Source organism: Neodiprion virginianus, chromosome 2 (assembly GCF_021901495.1).
Source record: "Neodiprion virginianus isolate iyNeoVirg1 chromosome 2, iyNeoVirg1.1, whole genome shotgun sequence".
Lineage (NCBI taxonomy): Eukaryota > Metazoa > Arthropoda > Insecta > Hymenoptera > Diprionidae > Neodiprion > Neodiprion virginianus.
The window spans coordinates 15,854,573-15,881,938 of NC_060878.1; the positions used below are offsets into that span (position 1 = coordinate 15,854,573).

General features: G+C 37.7%; 1 protein-coding gene across 12 annotated transcripts in view; it reads right to left on the bottom strand.

Moving 5' to 3' along the window:
* LOC124297845 (CUGBP Elav-like family member 2) overlaps positions 1–27,366 on the bottom strand; it is a 374,143-nt gene that overhangs the window by 229,826 nt on the left and 116,951 nt on the right. The window contains exons 1-2 of one of the 12 annotated variants that reach the window (XM_046749182.1): positions 25,906–26,087; positions 24,981–25,166 (exon numbers count right to left, since the gene is read on the bottom strand). The exons of the other annotated variants lie outside the window; for them this stretch is intronic. Coding sequence (XP_046605138.1) covers positions 24,981–25,078 — 98 coding nt within the window. The 5' untranslated portion in view covers positions 25,079–25,166; positions 25,906–26,087. Of the gene's footprint in view, positions 1–24,980; positions 25,167–25,905; positions 26,088–27,366 lie in introns of those variants that run through there. 12 annotated transcript variants of the gene reach the window in all.

A 27,366-nucleotide genomic window follows, 5' to 3' on the forward strand; every position in this document is an offset into this window, starting at 1 on the left:
TATAGATCGGTAGTGAAAAACAGTTGAAAGTCAAACGTATTTCTGCCAGTATATTAAACTGTAAAAAAAAAAAAAAAAATTCTCACCGTAGTTGTAATTGTTGGGAGCAGTTTGACAAGAATGCTGAACCTAACCGTAGCAATATTGTCATCGTAGTTCACGACATAGTTTCTCCCTTCTGGACATGATTTGAGCTTGATTGACTGTTGCTTTTTTTCTGAATTAAGTTTGATGTATGCTTAATGTAAGTATTATTGAAAATTTGTATTTTTATCGCATCGCCGTTCAGTTTATATTCAAAACGTGATTGTAAACGAAATATATTTTTACAGTTCTGAGGAGATCACCCCCTCTCAAAGTGCCGAAACGTAAAGATGAGCTTTTCGTTTCTCTCTATCTTTGACCTTTACACGATACCGAAAAACGTTACTATAGTATAAAAAAGAAAATTGTCAAAAATGTAAAAAAAAAAAGAAAAAAAAATACAAAAAAAAAAAAATAAAGGGAAACAAACATACCTTCGATATAGAAATTTATAAATGAAATATTTCACCGGTGTTTCTTGAAGCGAGGAGAAATCCGCGAACAGAGTCGGAGCCGTTCGTTCCCCAGTGCGTGAATTTACAAACACCTTGCATACACGCGGACTCACATCAGGTATGGTAACCCGGGAAAGCCATGGCTAATCCCCTTCAGTTAAGAACTTTTCATATCGGATTTCCGAGCATAATAATTCGTAATCCGGAAACAGAAAGCGGTTGCGTTAAGCGAGTGTGTGTAGCACGTATACGATATTTATGCATTATACATAGTACTCAGACGTAAATTCGGTCCCGAATTTGCGCTCGAGCATGTTTTTGCGAATATAATATATGATAGACGCGCCTGCAGCTCTCGGCGTATGGAAATTTCGGCTCTCGAAGTACTACACGAGTAGGAATGTGAGCGAGTTTTGGGGTTGCGGTCATCAATTTAACGCTGTAAGTCCGTAATGTACCAAACCGCCCCCGTTTTCCACCCGCCGAGCGACCGAAACCCTTTTCTACGTATAGGCGTAAGAGGATTAAGTCTCTGCCGGGGCGGTTTCGGTTTTTATAAAACATACCGCCGATATTTCAGCCCCTTTTTGCACGACCGGCGTTAATCAACCCTTAGAATGAATTTAATAACTTGGGTTATTTTTGCGGCTTTACAGCGGTCCGAAAAACCACCCTTCCCTTATACCTCGCGTTCTACCCTCCGGAATTGGTGCAAAAATACCGGAATTGCTAACCCGATAAGTACACAACTTCGCATATTTTCTCATATTTTTCCTCTCATACGGAACAATTTTACAATATTGAAATTTTTTGATCGCCTTTTTTGCAAACCTTGTCACACTCACGCGTTGTATTATCAAAGATGATAATACGAACATGAAACAAGCGTTCCTTCACTCTTGATCATCTAGAAATCGGTTAATCATATTTATTTTTTTCCTATAATTTCAAGTCTTCAAATAATGATTTCGCAATATTTTTCACGACGGAATGTTTTTTCTGTTTTCCTTCGACCAACCGGAAGATTAAAGTCTGAATATATATTATTATTCAATTGTTATTTATGTGTCGTTATTTTTTAATTGCATTTCGTAATTTATCGCAAAGGTTTTCGTTTCGAGGGTGAAAAAAAAAAAAAAAAAAAAATATTAATATTACCGAGAGTAAATTCAGCGAGAAGAGAAAAAGAATTAAAAAGCATAAAAATACTTTCCTGTCTGAGGGGAAAAACTGTTCCATATAATCGAATAAACGCCCGGGCGGAAAATTCTATTCCAATATTAAACACCATCCCTCGCTGTCTGTCTTTCAGGTGACAAGCAAGTCAGGAATCCATCGAGACTAATTAGATACGACATAGCAATCCAATAATTCAGCCTTCGTTCCCTTCGGTGGAGAACGAGCGTTAAAAATTCATCGGTCAGCCACTTCTGGGAGGGAACAGAGCCAAGTTTCGTTCGATAAATTGACGTTCAGCTTGTAGCTAGCAGTTTGGGAGAGTTGATTCGATCGCCTGAATTTTTTCCGTCTCAGGATGTCCAAGCTTGAGGGTTTCAAATTGAACAAATTTCATGGAATTTCGGGGGTGCCTTGACACCCCGGAAAACCAACCTGCAGCCGTTATGATAGGAGGGAAAAAAAAAGGAAGTAAAATTGGGTGAAGAGGTGATCTGCAGGTGGGCAATGCCTGCCTGCCTGCCTGCCTACCTGGTGTATTATAAGCGAGGCACAGACATTTCGCTCCCTCAAACTTTCGTAATTGCGTTGCTTTGGGGGTTGAAAATTGTGGGGGAGGAAGCTGGATGAATTCAACCTGCAGCAACCGAGAGATGGGGATCATAATTTCGTAGGGTTGGGAAGAAACGCGGTGTAAGCATGTACCCACCACCCACCATCCGAATACCCGGGGTATAATAAAGGTGGTGGGTGCAGGGAAATCAGCGAGAAATTACGAACCACCGAACCAGTCTGGGCACGATTACAACGTTCATACAACCGTGATTATGGTTGTTACCTCTCGGTTTTTGCAAATGGCGAAAAGGCTCGCTGCCGGGCGTGACGATACTCAAGTTTGATATACCCTGAGGATGGATGCATTTTCCATGTTTCTATACGATCTGCACGAAATACTAAAGTATATGCAAGAGAAGTGGAAAGTAAAAAAAAAAAAAAACAAACACAGGCATCGAGTAAGTTTTGCAATGGTAAAAATAAAGGTGTTTATTGAATATACTGCAGTTGATACTGATACAAATGAAATGACGTTAACGACTTGGGGGAAATTGATAATTATGATTTGTTCGGTTTTTAAAAAGTTATGAAACACCGAACGACGGGGTCGCACAGTTTTTAGTATCCGTAAAAATGAAGCGAAATGACCCTAAACCCTCTGGAATTCCATTGCGAGATGAAAGTCTCAAATTTCTGCCGAAAGCATGTTGCTTTAATTTAAACTAATTTAAACGAATCATTATTTAAGCTTCAGATTTGTATTACACTAAGAAGAAAGACCATTTTCTTCGTTCGAAAAGATTGACACTATCGTCAGGAACATTGCAGTAATATTGCAAAGTGACTTTACCGTGCTATAAGTTGATGATCTTGAGAATTAGAATACAATGTCTTCTCGATATTTTGTAAATACGTGATTACATGATAAAAAAATTATGCTGCAGGATGTTGAAACATTGTAGAAATATTTTGAAATGTTATCTAAAACATTTCGAACCTCGCAATGTTACATTGCTGCAATGTTTTTGCAAGATTGTGCAATATTCCCGATATATTTCAACCTTGAAAAGTTGCTTTGCTGCAACGGTTTTACGATACTAAGTAGTTTATCCGAGATATTTCCAATTTTACAAAATTACAATGCTGCATTGAATCCGAACCATTCGAAACCTTGGAAAGTTTCGTTGCCGACAATATTATGCTTGTAATGTTTCCCCATTGAAATGTTTCAGCAATAATGCGTGTCGTGTGAGTAAGTCTAACAGCTCCGGGAATCCTGTTACTTTGGAGAAGTGCCCAAGCAGTGGGTAAAAGATGCAATGCAGGGCGAGGTTTTACGACGCAAGTTGCACTCTCGATGGTAGGATGAGAAGAAGTGAAGGGGGAGTCAGAGGAGCAACATGGCGTTTATGACACTATTAAGAATATACGATCGGATATGGCGAACGGCTAAGGCCGAAAATGTATAATACACCACGAGCGAAGTCGATCGGAATGGTGGTTAGGTACACACATTGCAGCAATATCGAATTTCGATTAATCGATTGGGTGACCATTACGCGGCAGCGGACGTCGACGACCATTAATAAAAGGGCGCAATATTCTGTGACGGGATAACCGGGTCGAGTATCCTGCCTGCTTTCCTCCCTTCGTCAGCATTATCCCAGACGGCTTGTTTTTCAAAGTTTTACTTTCTGCCCAAAGTTAGCCGAGAGAGGGCAACGCAACACCCTGTCTAACCGACCCCAAAACTTGATAGTTCTCACCGAGAAACTCCCGTCAACGCCAGACTGCCGCTGCCTCTGAGTCTTTGGCTGGGTGTTTGCTTGTATCTTTCGTCTAACTCGACAAAAAAGCTCCCTTAAACGGTAAGAAAATGAAAACAAAACAAATCAGAATCCAAAAACAGAGAATAAACTAACGGCAAACACTTTTATTCACATCGACTGGTTGTGTAGAGAAAGTTTGAACACTTGTGCCTACAATTAACCTAAAAATTAAATACATCACCGCATAATTTTTCTATACAAAAAAGCTATTTATTGCTGAAATCGCGAACAGCTCAACTTTTTCTATAAGCAATAAATTCATTGTGAAACAGCTTTGCTTGTTGGCGCACGGAAAATTGAATCAACTTTTTTCTCTCTTGTCGTAGATGATTGTGGGACACATTTGAGGCGTTGGGATGGCTTGTAGATTTCACGAAATGTGCCCCAATAGACTGATCGGTGTATAAATTCTTTAGCGAGTTCGTGTCGCGCTGTGGCACGACGGATGAATCACAATGGCATGAGTTATTCCTGGTATAATACGGTCGATATAGAATATAGATATGTACCTAGTTCCAACGCAATACGTTGTACCGATGTCCGATTATCGTTGACCTCGATAGGCCCTGCGGTTCGGAATATCAAGGCACAAGGTACAAAACATCAAAGCTGAGATTTTTTCGAATAGTTGAAACGCAATTCGTTACACCACGATGCTTATTCCACCTCAAAACATATCAAAAACCTTCCAAACTACGTCCAAAATGCTGTATTATGTATCTGAGAGGTAGAGTGGTAGAACAATTAGAAAATTATACTTCTGCAGAAGCTTAAAGACACAGGTTGGTTGGAAGACAGCTTATTTTAAACATCATTTGATTTTAAACATCTTTGTTCACCTTAACAAGCTTGTAACCAAAAAGTATTGATTACGCTTTCACATTTCAACAAATAATCGTAAGAAATGAGAATGAATTGAAGAGAAAATTGTCTGTTCGATATCTTGAAGTACTTGGAAAAATTGTGACTTTCCTGCATAACGAATTCCAGAATCGAAGGGAAACAATTGGGTACATAAAGCAATATCGAAACTTCGGAGTATTTGAATGAAAAATCATGATTACTAAATGTTGGTAGCTGCAGCAATGGTGAGATCTTGTGTTTGCGGCGAGAAGAAACCAGAGGGTAATCTTAGGCCGGGTAACCTTTTGAAGTGTTCCACCACTCCGAGATACTCGAATGCCAGAAAAGACGGGACGAAGAGAGGACTGTGACACTCAGGGACGAGGGGGAATGTAATTAGGCGTGGCATTGTTCGCTTGACCATTGGCCATGACCGTCACCCTCCTTTGTCCTGTACTGGGGGTCGCCTCCAGACACACGCGAGAGGGAACCGACTGCAAACTGGAATACCCACTAGATGGTGCCCCATTGTCTTCCGTCCCTTTTGAACCCTACGAGTTATCAAACCCGGGTACCTGGTCCCTTTCAGAAGGACATGAACCCTGAAAAATTACACCCGATATTTCTTGAGCCTCGTGTTCTTCAACCACTGTGTCCAAGAGACGGAGACAGACAGACCAAGTCCAGCGCTGATGAGTATTTTGCATGATTCCGTTCAGTGTCGCTTTTAATCATGATAGTATTAAGGATTGCTGCTACTCACGAGGCTTGTGAGGGTTGGTTCGTTAATGGTCACATGGAGTTATTCAACAGTGCACTGTTAGAAATGCGATGTTGAATGTAACACCGAAAATATTATTCTATAAAAGTCCACACCATTTTGGTGTTGATTTTAAGACCACTACGTGTCAAGAATCGAACGATTTACACCGATGATGTTTAATTTTACACAAATCGGTGTCAACCTTTATTGAAACCGTGAATTTTCTGACAGTTTGCGCGAGCCTCAAATTCAAGGAATGGAATTTGGAAGTTGACCAGGTTGCCCAACGAGATGATTGAAAAACTGTTATTGCAGCAATTCAGGACTCTTCGTTCTCTGATCGTGAAACTTGTAATGAAAAAATAATAATCTAATGAGATTACTGTTACTTGATTACTTGACTTCCTCAGAGTCTGTTTCTGGCTTTCGACTGCTGGCCGGATAAAAAATTGATTTCTAAGGCTTACTATATCTAAGTAAGAGGAGTTAAGAGAGCGGCAAGTTGAATTTAAGAAGGGACGAGAGGCCGAGGAAGGCAGAGAAGAGGTCAGCACGCAAAACGGTGGGGGAAGTGAAGTTAAATTAAGTTTGTCACTGCGACAGCGACGACGCCTACGACGCCTCGGGTACCGGAAAGAAACTTCCCAAGGTAGGTAAGTAGGTACGTAAGTAGTTTGCATTTTTACCAAGATGTAGAATGGCGTCGCTTTAGAGTATAGATATACAAGTCACAACTGGGCAATAACCTTACCCATATCTTTTTCACTCTGTACTCAAACGCTCTACCTGAAGACCAACTCAGAATAAAAATCGTTCACGAACACAATTTACGGTTCCGTATTATAAGCTCGATTCATCTCCTAGGGACCAAATAATTTTCACCGACTTGCAAATTTCGGAGAAATTTGGACTGTGCGAGATATGTGACTTGAAATATCAAAAACGAGGACGAAGAGGGTTTTGAGTAGAAGAAAAGACACAGTGCGAAGTAAACAAGACGATGTTATTCTTGAATTTTGAAAAACTACCTAACGTTGTTTGTTGATTTCGAGAATACAGGTCCATCAACGTCACAGTTTTCAGTACAAGGAAAGTACGGGACCATTAATTTCATAGTGAAAATAACGACGTATCGATCTAACAACGAGACTAAAAACCCGGGTACTAACAGACGATACGTATTCGGTGGTATTTGTACCTACGAAAGACTAACGGCGGTCACTGGATACAAAATACAGGATACAACGAGGTGTTTGTTATAGCTTTTGGTGAGGAGGGGGTAGGCATGCTGCAAACTTTCATTAGCCACAGGAAATTAACCGAGGACCAACCCTGGCGGCTCGGGATGGGGATGACCAGACGAAACCGTCGAGAACGCGAACGGAAAGAGTCCTGCTCCTGATAAGACTAGATGACCTGCAGGATAAAATGGACGAGGTTGTGGGTGAGAATCCAAGAAACTTGTTCTATTGTATCTCGCGATCTTTCTTCACTTCTCTCGTCTCTTCTCGTTGTTGTTCTTCGTTTTTTCTTTATTAAGCACATTTCGTATCCGCGATATCCAGCCACCAGCTGGTAGTAGGCGCCGGTGTCAAGTGAATTTGCATAATTGTTTTCGGTTTACTCTGCAAGCTCCGCCTCAGCTGCTAATGGAGAAAAATACGGTCTGCGCTGTTACGGCTCGTGTACTTGCGGACCCCGCGGCGAACGATAAGGCAAAGTTTGTGTGTGCCTAACGCTTTCCCTACCTCTCTGGCGCTTTTTATACACCGCGGTGTATACGTATACACAACCGTGCCACGCGTACATAAATAATAATGCAATTTCATTCGTGGCACCACTTTTTAAGGGGCAACTAGATGTATATAACGGTGTATAAAGGACCGGGATGATTCTTCTTTTTTTCTCATCTTTTTCCTTTTTTCAATCTCTTGACTTTCGCGCTGTAGCTTGGGTCACCTTGGAGAGCTTTCTTTTCTTTTATTTTCTTTGTTACCAGAGTCGTCACCAAAATATTATACCAACCCGTTTCGAACCATCAGCTTCTACAATGTTATAACATCGTGTGAAGATATTATCCAAGATGTTACACCATGTATTCGACCTGGACTCCATCAATGATTCGTCCCTCAAAAACTCGATGTGTCAAATACGGGTTAACCATCTTTTAATCTTCAATATAGTGATTAGTAATTTCCATCGCACAAATCCAAACTAAAAAATTGATTGATGTGGATATGACGTTGAACGTTACGCACCGCAAGGCAAGATTATCTATTGTATCTTCAGAACCCACTGTCTAACCTCGATCATTATACATAAAAACTCCATGCCGTATTTCACGTCGTATGAAGTTAGAGTATTCAAAGAAAGACCGTTTCAGTATGAACAACAAATTCGGCAAAAACAGTCAAAAAATATGTTTGAGAACAGAACCATTAGAATATTCTCCGAAAACCAATTCCATTTTATACTCATTCCTGTAAGAAATCCTGAAATCGATACAATTTCTTGAAAATTGATGTAATATACTAACGCTGATTGATAATTTGCAAATAACTAATCTAAATTATCGTTTCCTGTAATTGATCGGCAGTAATTACCAGACAAGTCACGATGACTTGTCATCAGAAGTGATGAAGTGACATCAATCTAGTTACAATAACACAGCGATCGATGGTTGATCTTTTTGAAGCAGCGTATAACTGCTAAATGACATCGACGATATCAAGGGACTGGGGTGAAATTCTCGGTGAAAACTGCAACTGCAGGTGATATTTGAGCGGCAACCGGGGTGGATGTAACTGCAGCGTGCAGGTTGTGCGAAACTGGAGACCCATACACGCCATGTGATATTGATTTTGTGTCGGATGGCCCGAACGCGGGAATACAAGTCCAGCATATCCTCGGCGCCCTGAACCCCTGGGCTTTAAATGGCCAACTAGGACTACGCTGGTCACGTTTATAGTGACCAGCAGTGTTACGAGAGCTGCATATGTGAACCCTCCGGAGGGACGTCTGATCCAACGTCTGTATCGGAAACGGGGCAGCGATGAAGCGGATAGAGAAAGAAAGAGGGGTAATTTCAGGGAATTTTCCCATTGTCATTGCGCAAACAAACCGAAGGAAGAGAATCGCTCTGTCCTGTCCTTTCTAGCCACTTGGTCAAAGATCTATTGTCGGTGCTGCCGTCGGTGCGCCACCCCTCTCGTTGCGAAAGAAAAAAAAAAAAAAATAGAAATAACACTCCTCGCGGAGAGAGGAGAGGGAGAGAGCTCAGTTCCTAAACAAGAGTTCACCACCGCGTTACAACTTGTAGGCTTGAACACGGGCTCGGAAATGGTCCACAATTTATCGGCGTTCTTGCACCAACTCTCGTTACAGTCAACCCTCTCTCTCTCTCTCTCTCTCTCTCACTGTCTCTCTCTTTCATTCTCTATCGCTCTCTGTTTCTCCCCATCGTGTGGCTCGTTAGGATTCATATATGGGACGTTCCAGGCCATTTCGACCCGGGAATTGCCCCCGCCAATTTTAATTTTATTTTCCTTGCATAGCACGTTATATAGGCTGTTACGAAAAATTTTATTTTCAAGAGTTCAGATTGTTCGAGAAATCTGTGTTCTATTAATCGTCCGATTGACAAAATCGCTGTTGACCATGGTTGATTTCAACGAAATTCGCACACTAAATAATCTGTAGAGAAAAAAAAAAAAAAAAAATTTAGAGTACGGAACGAAGATGGGCACGCATTCGGATTAAAAAACACTAGCCAATTGGTCAAAAAAAAGCATCTTTGATTATAAAATTGATGGGCTAAAAAAAATCAGCAGAAGCATCTGTAACGTAATGACTCAGCGATATATGTTGAAATACCGATGAAACATTTTTTCCTGCTAATCTCTTTCGTTTGTTTTTTTGTTCTGTTCTTATTCCGGGTCGATACTCGTATCGTCCAAGCTGAGTGCACGCCGATGTTTACCTGGTACAAGAATCTGTATACCGATATTTTTACAGAGAATTTAGTGAGTAAATTCAATTAAAATCAATGATGGCAGACAGTGATTTCATTAACTGTGAAATTCCCAGAAAGTCCAATTTGTTCAAGCTCGCAAATGTTCAAATCGCATATCTTCTAATGCCGATACACTAACAGGAAAATAAAATCTGAAATCATGCGGATAAGAGTTCAATCAAAATGGTATAGAATGCCTCATATGTTACTTTATATATTTATATTAGTATACATACATTGATACATTGTGTATTAATAATGCAGAGAAATAGAAATAGAGAATATGAACGAAAACTAGGAATGCAGAAGCAGTTATCGAATTTTTGCATTCGTTGACATTTCAGAGATTGCTCAGTTTGAATAAGAAGTTTCTTCTCTGCATGCACGATATATAAGGTGACTGTAATTGCTCAGTTTGTATGCGAGAAAAACTGCGATGAAGTTTTGAAGATTTCTCAGAATTTTTCATTCTCATTTCTAATTCAGGGTAAAGAAGATCACGTGATAATAATATTACCACTAACAAGAGTAGTTGAGATCGATTTATTAGATAAATCGAAGAACTAGACAGCTGGGAAGAACGTGGATGAAAGCTGAAAAATTGAGCCCTAAAAACCGGCGAGTATTAAAAAATAACTCAATTGAAGTATCTGCCCGCGGTTTTCCCTGATTTCCCTATCTTCTCGCTAATTCTTTTGTCTGTCTTCATATTTCTCATCAAGAGCCCAACAGTTCGCAAAGCTTACCGTGAAATCAACTGGGAAAATTAGAGCTTGCAAATGATCCGCCCCTCAGAGGTTTTCCTCCCTCATCGCTAATTGTCCCGCCAAGAGGGAAGGAGTTGGAAATATTATAACCGATTTAGATGGCTGTTGTTATAACTTTTCTGCCCAACTGATTCCGGGTTCGGTGCATTCATAGGAACAATTTAAATGGGAATGTCGTTTATACCTGACGGATTGTTTTACTTGTGGAAAACTCGACGGCCATTGGGTTAAATCTTTAACGTAGAAAAGGAGAGGGAAAAAGCGAACGACCAGACATTCGGGCGAGATAGCTACAATGCTGATCTTCGGTGTGGCAGTAAGCGAATTCGATTACAGATTCGTCGATGATAATTGCGGGAAGAGATCGGCGGACGCGATACGCCTCGCGGGATCCAATTACCGATTCGTAATTGGGGCAGAATTCCTGTCGAGTTCAAATTTCCTGGATTTGGTCTAGATAGCAAGCAGCTGGCAACCCAGCATTGACTGAAACACTACGCTTTGTTAATTAAGCTTCAGTGATGTCGCGCTGGATGGATTCGATGACGCCGAAATCAGTCGACTAAACAAAAACGGCAGCAATGTGTCAAAAATTGGGGCTTCTTCGTCGCCTGCCAAAAATGAAGTCCTCGATTCAAGATGCAATTACGAAGAGTGACACACTGAGCTTTCATCAATTCCATGAAGCGTAGATTCGGGGTGTGAGGGCGTGACCTTGTTAGGCAGCCAGAAACTTACGGAAGGGACTTGAGAGTGAGTTCCTTTGAACAGCACTAATTCGTCGCGAGTTAAGGTACAGGACAGACGGTAGGCACAACTTTGAGGATCTTTGCACTTTCGATAAGGGTGATTAAAAACTGAGCGTAAGGACGAGGGCGAGCTTCTCGTCTCGAGTAAAATAGGCAGGAGACACATGAAAGGGCCAAGAAAGCGACGAGGCCGCTTAATTAGGGAGCTTATAACGATGGCGAAACTGTCCTTGCGCGTCAAGGAGGATCTGATATCTCAGAGAACACGTCAAAGATAAGACGGATTATGCAACCTTTATATTCATTAATTCGGTCATTATCATTCCACGCAATATTCCAGATGCATTGCAGAAACTTGACTTTCCAAGATTTCAAATTTTTGAGACACGTTGCTGTAAGTTGGTCTCTACAAGATTTATTGCATAGTTATCAATATTTCAGATAAAGTGCGCCAACTTGACTTTCCAGCATTTAAAATATTGCCGATACATTGCAGTAAGTTGACTTCACCAGACTTATAATACTGTAATGAAATTGCATGGTTTTAAATATTTTGGATCAATTGCAGCAGCTTTCGTTTTCAGGTTTGAAATTTTTGTAGATACATTTTAAATGCTTGTATCAAAAAAATTGTAATATTGCCGAAATATTGCAGCAGCATATATTTTTAGGCTTTAAAATATTTCAAACACTTAATTGTGCAATGTTGCATCTATTCTACTGCAATATTTTTCAATACAATCGTTCAATACGTCATGCAATATTCCTGCGGCTAATATACCAAGGTATTTGCAATGTCGTGTGACATCTGAGATGCTCTGTAAAAATCCCTCCGATGCGATTTCGAAAAAGACAACAATTCTCGAAGAGTAAGAATCAGAGACTTATGGACTAGTTTATTCCGAGTCACTCGAGCTCGACACTTAAAACGGTAAAAGTTTCCCCGACGATAAAGAACCATTTTACAGTTCAGGAAAGACCAACGCAACTAGAAATTGCCGCAAACGGGAAAACGGAAGGAATTATGCAAAGGCACTCACGGCCGTTAAGGAAAAACTTTTTCTGTCCATTGTTTTCCGGCTGCAAGCAATCCGCGTCCAAAGTTTGGGTACCTGGTGCTGCAATTCGCAGAAACGATCCATCCGCATCCATTGTGGAGAACCGAGGCGAACGAAACGATGCGACGCCCCCGCCCCCGGGGGGCTTTAGGAATTCCGAGCATTTCTCGCTATAAACATGAGATCAATATTACAGTCTTCCGTTGCCGAATGTCCGTGTGTGTGTTTGTGCTTTTAAAAAGTCGCTTGTTTCCCGGCCTCCCAGTTCATGCGTGCCAATTTTGACCTCTCGCCTCGAGGTGGTTCAAGGTTCGGAGAAGAGAGAGAGAGAGAGAGAGATGAGAGACTTTCCATTTCTCTGAAAAGCCCTGTGGAGCTTTGTGTATTTCTGCCTACAGCGTTTCGCGATTCTTGGAAAGCGTGTGAAATTGAACGAACGTCGAGTCGTAGCCTCAACATTTTTCGAATCACTGGTGTCGGATTTGCGATAAAATAGGTTCGAAAGCCAGTTTTTGAAAATTGGATGAAGTAAAGGTTTTCAAGGTCATACGAGGAAACTTTAAGAATTGGTTAATTCAATTTTTGCAAACCAGGAAGAGTCAAAACGTTTCCAGACGATGAAACATAACCCCAAAATTTAGCCACTTCGGTTTTACAAATCTGAAAGAGCCAAGAGTTTTCATCATAATAAAAGGAATCTTCGATACTTTGAATACTTCGAAAATTTACTTCGGGAATTGGCAAACGATCGACTTAAAAAATCTCGGTCGATAATTTCTGTCAAGAATGAGCTTCCATCGGTTTGAAAGTACCAAACAATTCTGGTCAAACTGTTTAAATCCTGCCTCAATTCAGCGTGGTAAAGAAAAAATATATGATAAAACCACTGTGCAACAGGATGAAAACCATAAAAAAATGTTACTTTTCAGACGAAAAGTTCAAAAATCCAAAGCTCATTCGATATTTCTGACGAACCTGTTTCCAGATGAAACAAACCGTTATTAATCGAAATCGTCAAACAGCAATCTTAGCTTTGCATATAAGATAAAACGACTTGCAAATTTTCGGATCTCTCATGATCCTAAGAGAATAGTTGGCGACTGCATAGGCTGAGATAGTTAAGCCCGAAGCATAATCTCCAAAGTTGAGTCGAAAACAGTGTGACTAAGATTACCGAGGGTTATATAGCAGGTCGGGGTTTCTCGGGTAAGGGGATTTCGAAAATTATTTCGGCGGGGGTTCGCAGCACGTAGGGTTGGGTGGATGGCGCGGCAAACGGCGTGCGGGGATCTTCGGGATCTGCGGTTCAGGCTATGTTTATTAATACAGTACCCGCCATCCGACCCGTATTGTCATATACGTTAAATTGTCCACGATTAAGAAGCTAGTTTGGATTACAGTTCCAATTACACAGGATTTTGGGTCACCCCAGCAGCGCGATATCGTCTACAGCTTGCAAATGTGAGCCAGCAATTAACCAATATTTCCCATGCGGAATATTCGAAAATTATCTCAATGACGGAGAATAATAATTTTCTTAAAAATGTATGTGCTTCGAGTCTGAACACGAAAGTTTTGCAATGCGAAGTGAATGAATGGCAGCAGGAAATTTGATTACATCTGCAGCAATTGTTTTTCAAAGGATTTATTGGGCGTAAAATAAGATCACAAAATTATTGAAACTAAGACGGCCTACCAGGATCATAAATCCAAATGCATCGCTGTGGTATTTGTGCATGGTATCGGTCACAAGCGTAAAACTGTAATAATGCGGCAATATTCTTACAAAATTTCAGCTGCATTTATTACAAAGTAAAAACATTGTAGCAACGTTTCTGTAAGATAACTGCAGAAATATTGCAGCTGCGATTGTGATGCATAAATATAGTAGCAATGTTTAGGCGGTCTAGTTATACTGCAATTTCTATAAAGAAATACTCAAGTAATGTGATTTCTGTATCGTTTCTGCAACATTATAACTTATAAATTTGTGATGCATAAATATTGAACAATGTAACCGAAGTTGTAACACAAAATTATTGTAGCAATATTTTGAATACTTTTGTAATAAATCTGCGACATTTCAGCTGAAGTTGCAATATATTGCAGCAATAGCGTTTGCCAGTATTTTTTTCTCTAAATACTCCTGCAATATTGCAGCTGAAATTGAAACAACGAAACATTGTAGTAATGTTACTGCAACATTATGTGATTCGTGGGCGGTAAAACCTCAGTTAAATGAAACCGAACCGAGTAATCGGAGATGAAAAAAGGCTCGACTCAAAGAGTGGCTGTATAATATGAAAGAGGGTAGTTTGTTTCTGGCCAAGTATTTCATGCGGCGGGTATAATATGCTTAGAGAGACCCTTTCCAGTAAAACACTGGCTCATTTGGAAAATTATATTAGCGACCCCCGACAGTCCTGTTTCCCAACACTTTAGGGAACAGGCCGAATGGTTGGCAAATTAACTGTCCCGTGTCCGGCAAGCAAACAGTTGAATCTAGTTGCGTCAACGTCCTATTCACCCGGCCCTTACATCCCTGCATCCCAACGTACCACTAACGCAATTCCTAGGGACAATAAGGGACAATAACAATTATCCCCAGACCGTCACCGTCCCGCAGCGCCTTCACTTACTTCGCAGTGAGGAGGACACGATGCTTTGCCTTTGCCTGGGCTTCTTCAGTGACGCCCTGAATTTACACCCTGAGGTACAATAATCTCTGTATATGATTCATTGATACGAGCGTCGCGTATACGTGCAATCATCTCCAAGATATAATAAAAATTCATACTTTTGCACCGTCATTTCTAAGGCAAAGAAACACGCAACATTGTCATTGTCGTTCAAATATTGCTGCGATATTCTCATACATTGCAATCGTCGCTGCAACATTGCTGAAAGATTTTCACAACATTTTTATACGTTGCGATCGCTGGTGCAACATTGCAGATACAATACAACTGAAGTTACAACATTGCAGAGAGATTGCTACGATATTTTCGTACATTGCAAACGCCGCTGCAACATTGCAGATACAATACAACTGAAGTTACAACATTGCAGAGAGATTGCTACGATATTTTCGTACATTGCAAACGCCGCTGCAACATTGCAGATACAATACAACTGAAGTTGCAACATTGCAGAGAGATTGCTACGATATTTTCGTACATTGCAAACGCCGCTGCAACATTGTGGAAAGATTGTTACAACATTTTTATACCTTGCGATCGCAGCTGCAACATTGTAGAGACATTGCAACTGAAGCTGCAACATTGCAGGGAGATTGCTACAATGTTTTTTGAGTACTACAATTGCTGTTGACACATTGCAGGAACATTGTTAGAATATTTTTATATACTGCAGAGGGATTGCTACAATGTGTTTATACATCGCATTCGCAGCTGCAACATTGTAAAGATACTGCAACAATATTTTTGCATACTGCATTTACAGCTGAAACATTGCAATAACATTGTGACGGTATTTTTATAAATTTCAAATGTAGCTGCAATGTTACAGAGAAATTGCTACAATATTTTTATACATTGCAACTTCGGATGTAACATTGGAGAAACATTGATTTAATATTTCCATGTATTTCGAGTGTAGCTGAAAATTATAGAAACATAAAAATTTTTTTTACACCCGGACGCTTAGACCATTAAAAATTTACTCTGAACAAAATCAACGTCGAGTAGTTGAAGGTTATTTTTTTTTTTTTTTGTTTGAATTAAACTTTAGTGGATGATTGTCAATTCTATTCAAGTTTCCAGATTTCTGTTGAATTCAGTTACCAGCATATTTCAGATACGTGTGCAATTTTCTATGAAGAGATTGATCATTGAGCCTTGAGATGAATTTAAAAAAAATTGTGGAAATAATGTTCAATATAAAATTCAGATGGTCTGAAATCATGATCAAAATACTCTGTTACGGACACTATGAATTTCTAAAATACAAATTCCACAAAGAAAAGAATTGACTCTATTGTACCATAATTCGAAAATTTAACGGTACGTGCATAAAACTGCTAAACCAATTTGTTCTTTAATTTCTTTCACTCCGTCGATCAATTTTGACGAGAACTGAATCGAGGGCTTTATTTGATGAAGAATTACGCAAATGAAATGGTATTCAGTTGCCTTAATACCAGGCCAGCCATTAATTACACGTGATAAGAGGAAAACGGCAAATCCCTATATTCGATATTAATATTATGTATATAACATCGGAATATCAATCATGATTATAAAGTCATCAATAACGAGTTTCATGTAAACAATCGTATGTAAATCCTATATAAACGGAAAATAAAATGTGCATCATGTACATTGCATATACATTATATATATTATATACTCGTACATGTATTCAGCAGCTTTATAACGCGGCTTAAATTCTTTCCTTCTTCGCTCTTTTTCCGCATACATCAATTACAATGAATTGTCATTATTATTATTCCGCAGGAAGTAAATTAAGCAAACGCGGAGCGCCTCTATTATATATATGTTTACTCAGTTATACATATGTGCACACGATCGTCAATTATAATACTGCACGTTCGTAAATATTTACTCAGTTGATCAGCTATCTGACGACTAGATAAATACTCTGTCATCTGATCGATTCGTCAAACTGAGAAAAATGAAAAAATAAAAGCACGTAAGTGTAAACAAGCGAAACGCTGGAACGAAATGACACCAAGTGACACAATTTATAAAAAATAAATCACGAAATGAGGCAATTCTATTGAAAAAATCTTTCACCGATGCAAAAATGATGAGAAATATTAATGGATATAAATCAAAACATCAAAATATCGCAACTCTGGATTTCAGTAAAGGAAAGTTGCTTATCAATATTCCTTTTTTCATTATTGCAATAATTACTTATCCGTTGAGTACACTGAGAGAAATTTTTAGTTACGATTACCGCTCAGTCCTTGACTATTTTTTGTTTTTTACCACAATCGAAAAATATAGTTTTACGTACAAAATGAAAATTAGTTTTGAAGCTGTTAACAGAAAGTCTAGTATCCGTTACTATTCTTTCTCATTACGATCGCTGTTGCTATATTTTCTTGTAACCGTTGCGAAAATTTAATGATTGCGCAACAATAAATTGACGTTAAAGCCTTATTTAACTAAAAAAGTAAAGTAAACCTCAAAAACTGATTTTGCGTTGCAATTACCAAAAAAGGATCGACAATAGCGCAAAATGGTTACGCGTACCTCGTTTTTCGTAATTTCAACAATGTTCAAACAGTTTTTTTTTTAACGATATCCGTTTTACTCAATTTTTCTAGTTACTATGACACGTGAAATTTTTCCACCATTTGCAAAAAAATTGTTCACCAAGATGTGCGAGAATGATAATTTGGGAAAGTTTGGAGTAAATTCAGGGCGCTCCAAATTTCGTGATGTTTCTGCGCGGCAAAATACCTTATCAGACTTTAATTCAATTATTTGCCCCTCACGGCGCCTAGCTGTGGCGGCATTGTCCTGCCCCCCTGCTAACGCTGATTCGTTATCACCCTCTACGCGACACAATGGCGCTAAACAGAAGATAACCCGACCCTGATAAGTGATAACTGTCCTCCGCGACAACGATTCCGGTTTCATCCACCGCACAGCCCCAATTTCGTGGCTCGATAGCTCTTGAGGTACGATTGTGGGGATTAATTACAAACGCGTACGAATTTATTCGTCAATTTTTCGCTTCATTTTACAGCTTCATTTACCAGATTAGATTTAAAATTTTTGTACTAAATTCGTGGTCGCGTCGAATCAAATAGAGTAGATAATAAATAATACTGTTCAACCTGGATAACAGAAGTTTGTCATTCGTTGCTCAGCTAGGACTAAATAATAATACGGTTGATAGATCAATGATTCATAACCAAATACATAAACTGACAATGAGAAACAATTGTTTCTGTCGTCGATATAAAATATTGGGGGGAAATATTTTCTCATTTTCTTACAGAACGTGAAAATTTTTTTATGTAGAAGAAGAGAATCTTCATTACTTTTGATTGATGAAAAATTAGAACTATTTTATATTTTTGAACACCTGAATGATTATTATATTAAAGAACTGATGAGCCTCTGCTAGGTGATATTAGAGAATATTGAAGAGTTAAACTTGCAAATTTTTCTCCTACTTTCAGTTTTCCAAAGTTTTATATCGTTAAATTGATTAGTACATAAGTAAATTTGTATGTAACTGAATTGTATCATTTTTGAACAAAAATGCAACAATAAACAAACTGAATTATAAATAAATAGAAGTTTTGGTGTTTCGTTGTTGTTGTTTTTTTTTTTTTTCGAACGTCACAGTTTTTGTTTATAACGTACCATATCACAGCTTTGACTTATAAAACTGTACAGTAAAACGATAGTTTTTATATTCTTTCACATATTTTGAATTCGATTTGCGGGAAATTTGACGATAACAATTGATCGAAAATTCGTTCGACCCAACACAACTCAACCTAATAAATTGTTGTTCGACAAATTGGTTTGTTTGGCTTTGTTGATCAACGCATTAATTTATCTTAACAACAACAAAGCAACAATATCCAGTCCAACACGAGAATTGGGAGTTCACTTTTTCGATTAAGCTATTGAAAATAAACTAGGGATTTCATGCGTTTTTGAGTCTTCTTCGTATTCGGGTGATGAAATCAAAAAACGTGGTAGATTGAAAAAAGGTGTCGTATTAAGGAATCTAAGAACGTACTAGATTTAGTACAACTGTAACAAACCGGTAATGCTGGCTACGACGCGGAAAAAAAACACCGACGAAAATGCTTCAAATTCATTTTTGTACTAGATTTACCGACACAACAGATATTCAAAAAGTCGCAGAACCAACTCGAGACTCCATCTCCACAAAACTAATATCTAAAAACTGTTCGACGAAGGGTTTCATTTTCATCTCCAATATTTAAACAAAAATAATCTAAAAAGACGCATTTTTCTTAACGAATATTATTCTTCTAGAAATTATACACATATATGCATATGTGAACATATTTACTTGGAAAGTTAGAAAATGTCAACAAGGTCGCAGAGAATCGATTAAGAATATGCTAACAAAGAAAACTTTTCATAGAGAATCAAAGTGTGGAATTTATCATTTTATTTGTCACCAGTTTATACAGCTTTAGTTATCGTAATGTTTAAATTTGCCAAGCAAATGACGATACGGTTTTCATTACGTCGAGAAGTCCATTTCGTTATCTCGGCCGACAAATTAACTGACTAATTTTTCACGCCAGGAGTTAATTATATCAGATACAGTAACGCTGGTATGAAATCAAAATTCTTCGGGCAAATTCAACTACGCAAAGGATGATTTGAAAAAAATCTGCGAATACATCTAACTAAATTATATCGATTGCATTGAATACAAATTGGCGAATTCGATTGATTTTAATTAACCCTTCTATCGTTATTTTGTTTGGTTATAGTGAGATAACACTATTTCGAAGCAATTCGTTTCTACAGAAAAGTTAGTCGAACAAGTTTAAAATTATACGTCCGGATTCTGCGTTTAATTGCTCTTCGGCACTTTGAAAGTTGGAATAAATGAGATCACATCCAAAGGCTATAATAAGTTAGGCTACACTTCTTGTACAAACAACCGTTGTAGAAACGAATCCTGTCGAGCTTAATCATTTTTGATCAATTGTCATTATAAAATCTCTACTCAAATACTTGATATCTCAGATTTTGTTAGTCAAATTTGCTCAGAATCATTTCTATAACATATAGAATATGGATTTGTTGGCCATCATTGGCACAAATAACGTTGCCAAGGTTTATTTGAAAAAAACTCATCTTTTTTTTTCAACTCTTTCGCCGGTCGAGTCGATTTAATTATTACAGTGCAGTCAAAATAGGTTTGAATTAAAAGTATTCGGACTACGGCTGAATTTTTTTTTTTTATCAGGGTTTTCGACCCTCGGGAACTGAGATCTGAAGTAATTTTTGAGCTGCATAGCCGGCGTATAGTGAAAACGGCAAAATTCGACATTTTTTACGTTTTTCTCAGAAACTGCTATCTATAGATGAAAAATGATCTGACCATCTTATAAGCCAAAAAATTCTGCATCGAATTATGTCCTCATATGTCAGAAACGGAGTCGATTAACCTATCAATAAAAAAGAAATCCTACTTATCGACGGCATATGAGAAATTTTTGTGAAACAATTTCTTTTTTATTAATTCGTTAATCTGACTCAGTGTTCGACACATGAGGACATAATTCGGTGTAGAATTTTCCGCTCAACACGATGGTCGAGTAATTTTTCATTTATCGATAGCAGTTTTTGAGGAAAACGGCGAAAAACGTCAAATATTGCTGGGTTCTACGTCAGCAATGCACTTCAAAAACGACTTCAGACTTGAGTTTCTTAGGGTCGAAACCCCTTGTGCACAAAAATGCAGCCATATTCCGAATGTTTTAAACTGAGATCTATTTCGACTGGACTATAAGGTTTCCGGCAACGTGGAGAGGGAACATGTGGCAGGAGTTGAGGGGGGCAAGTTTTGAGGCACCGGTTTAGCAACGCTATCTGCATTCCAGTCGATGAGCACCGGTTCCTGCAGGTGCCGAGCAAATTCGCTTTTTGTCATGCTCACCAACAAGCCGTGATAACGTAAACCGTAATTTCAAACACCAGGTACGTAGGAAAGTGCTTTATCTGTGCCTCGGGGTTACGGTAGGGTTATTGCAAAATGCATATCACATATAAAATTATTCACGTTGCATATAACACGGTAAAAACATCGCTGCAGTCTATAAGAAATATGATATATGATATGCAAAGTAACAATTGCTGCGATACTTCTACGATATTTCAAACCCTGCAAAAGTCGCACTGTTAGAAATATATTTTTTCTATACTGTTGAGTTATAGCCGAAGAAAAATTTTACGTCTTTTTCTCCATTTTTTTTTTTTTTTGCCTTTTCTGTGACATGACTCGAAAAGAAAATGGATTCGAAATCTGAAATATGATAGATTACATCGTGATATTGAAAAGCTCAACGTTCGTCTATCATACAAATTTACAAATGTATTGAATGAATCATTAAAATCAGCCAAAAAACAGCAGGAGAACTTCGCTAGAACTACCGAAATTAAGACGAAGCTATTTCTACCAAGATGGTCTTCAAAAAATACGTAATAATAAAAAATTTTCACATCATACTGATGGAAATATATTTTACTGTTACATATTTCTGAAGACTAGTCGTTTGGACTGGTGTTAAAAATAATGCAATAATATTAATTACTACAAACTGAACATGATATTATCCATTCAAATGAATGATTTTCAGAGTTGTTCAGTGACATTGAGAAATTATTTAAATCAAGTCAAGCCAAATCAACTTTATTCTAACTTTCACTGTTTTACTGTTGAATTAAAAATTTGAAATATGAATATTTTATCACGTATTTATGATCAACAATCAAATTAAGTGTAAGGAAAAAAAATATATTCCGTGTTGCCTGAAGATATGAAGAAATGGAATTACTAAAATCACATCTGCGACTGGAAAGATAAAAACTGACAATCATTATATTCATTATTATTATTATTATTACTATTATTATTATTATCATTATTATTATCATCATCATCACAATGACATGACAACACGAAAAGAGTCAAGAGTTTCTTCAGGGCTCTAAAAAATTTTGTAATCTGCCTGGCAAAGTTAAAAGTTTTCAGAACGACTTTCAACGTTGTATATATGTACAAATATATAAGAGACTCTCAGGGACATAAAACCGAAAGCAGGTAGGTATATAACGTATACACGTAACATCCATTTTATATAAATACACAAATACAGATATACTTTTGCCGTCAAGTATAATACAGTTTCAACTTGAGGCGTTACTTTAGTACGCGTGACTCAGTCAGTGCTTTTGCATACCTCGTAATGAATGAAAACCTTCTTATTTGCAAATTTCTTCCGGGACAGAAAACATTTTTCGAAGAAGAATTTTTTGGTGAAATTGTTTCTCACGCTGTGCAGGTTTCATTTGCAAATTTTGAGTTACATAAAAATATCTGTTTGTATCAACTTTTAAATTCGTAGAGTAAAATTTTTACTCTGGAATAACGATAATCAGACTTGGTGTAAATTTAACAACCGATATTCTATGAAAAAAAAAAAAGAAAATAATCTTTTTTGAATCAAGCTGACCGAATACATCATATCAACACCGTTAATAATTGAATTGCAGATACATAATTTACAAAATTGTACGAAATAATAAGCTAAATTGAACTGTAATTTTTGCTTGCGAATGACCGCCAAGTTTTTGGTGAGAATTTTTTTTTAAATTTCCTTTGAAAGAAGCATAAAATACATTTGCGAATTATCACGTAAACTGGAAATTCTTTTCAATTATCCTTCCCAATGATCAAGAACTAATTTCTCAGAAAGGAATAATATGTATCACGATAATTGACTCACTAGTTTCTAACCTTAGCCCAATGTACACTTAATAAATCTGAAACGGCTTATTTTTTACACTAGACAGTTATGTTGGCAGCGCAGAGAAATCTACAGCGCCACAGTCGGCCGAGTGCGAAACAAACTCAATCTCAACAAACATAACATAACCCACGACTGTCGAGTCCACAGTCTTACATACAGGTCTGGAAACTCTAGTGGTGGGGGCTGAACGTTTGAGAAATAGCATTTGATTCTCGTTGGGTCCGCTAGAGGCGTGGCGGTAGAATGAGGTTGTTTGGGAAAGAGATGGAAACAGGTCTGTCATCTCTGTCTGACCTTATTATCGGTTCAAACGAGTTTGAATAAGATTTTGATGAAACAAGCCAGAAAACTGAGCGTTTGGTTTTTTCGCTTTTGTAGCCGGTTCTACATTTCGGGACAACACATGGCTTCGGCATAGTTCATCGTCGCACACCACTTATTGTCTTATTACTACTTATGCGATTTTCACAATTTTTACGTACATTTGGAAAATTTGGGAGTTCAGAACGAACTGGCGGCAGCGTAAAAAACGAAAAATGCACCGTAAGCGTATTTCCCCAACCACGCAAATTTCGATGAGTTTCAAGAGCTGTAAGTAAAGACCATGATCGAATCTAACCTTAGAATACCGCGGGGATGATGACTTGTTAGATTGAAACGTATTCTAAGGTTAGATTCGACGGTCATGGGTTATGCTATGTTTATTGAGATTGAGTTTGTTTCGCGCTCGCCCGACTATGGCGCTGTAGATTTCTCTGTGTTGCCAACATGACTGTCTAGTTTAAAAAATGAGCCGTCTCAGATTCATTGTTCCGAAGTGCACATACCTTCGTATTAACCGTATGCTATAGTCAATCTTTCTCATAGTCCAAATAACTCATATTGATCTCGGTCGGTAAGGATTCTTTACCGACGGACCAAGTGTTGCGTACACTTACGCTTCACTAACAAAAAACGTTACTGATAGCACCGTTCTACATACAATATCGACTACGATTATGTGAAAAAAGTTGTATTTTACCCAACAATAATGACATGATACGAGTTTCTGTAATTCAACCACCATTTATTTCAGGTATACATTTCTGGCATTATTTTCGCTGAAATAGAAAAAAAAAAATGTTGGCTGTTCCTGTTCGACATTGCATGTAGAATGGCGCCATTGGTAGATTTTTTGCGTTGGTGATACGTACGCATAAGTAATGATCTACACAAGTGATATTTCACTCGGTCGGTAACGACTGCTCATAGCATTCTCTTAATATATACATTTGAGCATCGTTTCGAGAAGTTCTTCATCAGTTGAGACGGTTATAATCTGAATACAAATAAACATAACACACAGCGACAATAATACGTGACCGCTAAGTGCCAACGATACGAAACAAGAATACTTTCGCCAGAGTCAGGCGATTATATCAATAAGTCTTACAAATGTAAATAACAATACAGAAATAGATGTAATATAATACATGGAGGATTTCAGCTGGTGGTCTCTAAGGTTATAGAAACGAAGTTGACAAAAAATAGCAGCAATTAAAACATAAGAAACGGTTGAAAAAATCTCCAGCAATTTTCTTAGCGCTAACAATGGTGAACACAAATCCAACAACGTTTGTACCGTGTGAGAGATTATTTAAATACTAGCATTGAAAATGATTAAACAAATCGTGTTTTTTTTTTTTTTGTATCTGATTCTAATATTTAAGGGCATATTTTGTTCGTCACAGATAATTCCAATTGTAATTTGGAAAAAGTTTCACGAACAGTCTTTACAGGATCGATAAGAGTCGATTGGTTGAGGAAGTCTGCGATTGAATTTGCGAGTTACAACTACATTATAAAATAAAATTTGTCAAATTTTTGTCGGAAAATTTTCGGGAATTTCATCAGCGAACAAAATGAATTTTTCATTACGAACGATACAATTATAAAAATTTTCCTCATTTTGTTGGTGTCTCCGCTTCATTCATTCAAATTTGTTTAGATTCCTTTCTGCTAAATAGCATGAATTTTTTTTTTTTTTTTTTATTTATATTCATCACAATTGGCAAAAATAGCATTGCTGAAGTTTTTCCAAACGGGGGTTTCTTTTTTTCTCCCAACAATTTAAAACTCACGTGCGAGTAGTTTTGAATATCGAAAGAAGCCTTCTTACCATTCCATGTGCTGCATGTTGTTGTTGTTGAGATCAAGAGATCGCGCAGGCGTCATGTTCCTGCTTTTGAAACTTTCGAGAAAGAGCGAATACCTCATTTTTATACGGCAAAACTTATCGACGAAGATGGCCAGGCTTCGTATTATTCGTCGCAGTATTTTACACTTTTATCGAGTGATTCGAACTCTGTGAACAGTAAAGAACATATATGTAGCTAAAAAATTGTTCATACCGAAGTATTTCACATTCATCTGTGTATATCCCCATCCCTGTTATGTCCTCGTATTCTACAAACTCAGCGAAATTCACGTGCATAGAACGGAACCAACGGAAATTTGTTTTTCATTTCCCTTTGTGAGCTTTTGGCGATATATTTCTTTCACCCGTTCAAAGCTTCCATCGACAAATTTAACATTACAGCTTGCAGCGACGTCGTATCAATATGAGTATTGAAACGCAAATACCGGCTTTCGAAAAATTGCTAATAAAGAAAAGCAAACGGTCATTTTAATCAAATTCAATACCGGATGAAATTTCGATCCGATGAAATTGAATTTAACGAGATTCGTTTTACACTATACGAACATTTACGAGGTTGAAGTTAGTAACGTTACTTCAACGATTCACGTTTAGGAAAAAAACGTAACTTCGATCCTTAACATTGTCTGAAATTCAGCTAGTGTAATCGTAACAAAGAAAACACGTTCAAATTTCGAAAAGCCAACTCCTTGAAAGTCGTTTTAAAATTGTACGACAGCAATATTTTTCAATCTGCTTTTGTTACGCTAACGTTACCAACTTCAATCTTGTGAAAATTTCGATTTTGAAGAAACGCGATAATCAATTGAAGAGAAAAAAAAGGCGAAAAAAGCTAGCAGAGCTAGGAATCATAATTACTTGAGAAATAAAGCTTAGATTTACTCACCGTGTTAGAATCTCTCTGAAAAAAACTTCAACTGTAAACTGCACGAGCACCTTTTTCACTGCGCACTAGATTCGCGATGAAGGATTATAGAAGAAAGGAAAAAAAAAAAAAAAGAATATGCTGAGGAGATACCTAGGCTTGAAAAATTACTCGAAAACTCGAAATTTGACCGGCACTGAGCAGCGTAGCGTCGCGACGCGTGACCGAGAACTGAGGAGCGGACGAAATCTGCGAAGACGCAAACCGTCGTGTTATTGGCTGATAAGAAGTCGCCTTCTATCTCTCTCACTGTTTATTTCTCTCTCTCTCTCTCTCTCTCTTTCTTTCCCTCTGGTTTACACTTTGCCGACGAAGCGCTCATCCCACATTATTCATGCTCCAGTGCTCGAATTTTACTAAGCCGGCTGCCTGCATCGAACCTGTGTGAGGTAAACACTCAACTTGTCCACAGAACACAGCCGCAGCTTTGTTGATTTACTGCGGGGTAGAATAACCAGGAATTCTTCCGCTGTCCGCGTAGAAATTTTGCCAAATATTTTGAAACGTGTGTAGGAAATTTTGACGAAAAGACCGCGGATGAAGAATAATACGATGGCATTGATTTTGGATTCTAACAATCAGACTTTAGTAGAAAGATTAGATACTCACTGCGAGTTATAGAATTGACTTTTATTTGGAAATTTTTTTTTTTTTTTGTTAATTCGTTCACCTTAAAATCAAAAGATCGAGTCAAAATACCTGTATTTTAGTAAAGAAATACTTTTTGAACAATTTTTTAATTTTTTTTATAAATCCAGCCTTGAATATCAGTTTTTTATTTCAAATACCTTCATGCTGTAGAAAATCTCGCAAATTCATTCGATTCTACTTTGGTCTGGCTGATTTTTTTCAGAAGACAATTTTCTACAATTTTATAATTTAGACACTTTTTTAAAAATCATATATTGGTATTGTTTAATATTCGATTCTTCAGGATTTGACTTATATTAATATTGATCGACGAATAGTAATACTGGATTGGCTATTAAAAAGAAAAAATCTGTTTCTGATAATTTATAAAAAGTTTCCGAAACGCAATATAAGCCACCGTCAAGTAAAACGAAATAAATGTATAGATTTTTAACTATTTTAAAGAAATTCGGAACGATAAATTGATATCTTAGCTGCTGCTTATAAGTTCATTATTCTTTTTCTTACGATTTCTGGAAAATCGCTTAAGGTTACGATTGAATTTTTTCTAAATTTAAGAAATGCTTATTATGTGATTATATCATAGTTAAATTGATACCAATTGTATTGATTTTCAACTCAGCAACCTTCCACCTAAATTCGTAAACTTAAAAAAAAAGTCTCAAATAAATTTCACTTTCATGTAATTGAATCGGAAAAACTTTCATTATAAAAATGGGATTCTTCGCTTTCCCCAATTTCAGAATTGTCAAGTTATTAAAACATTCAAAA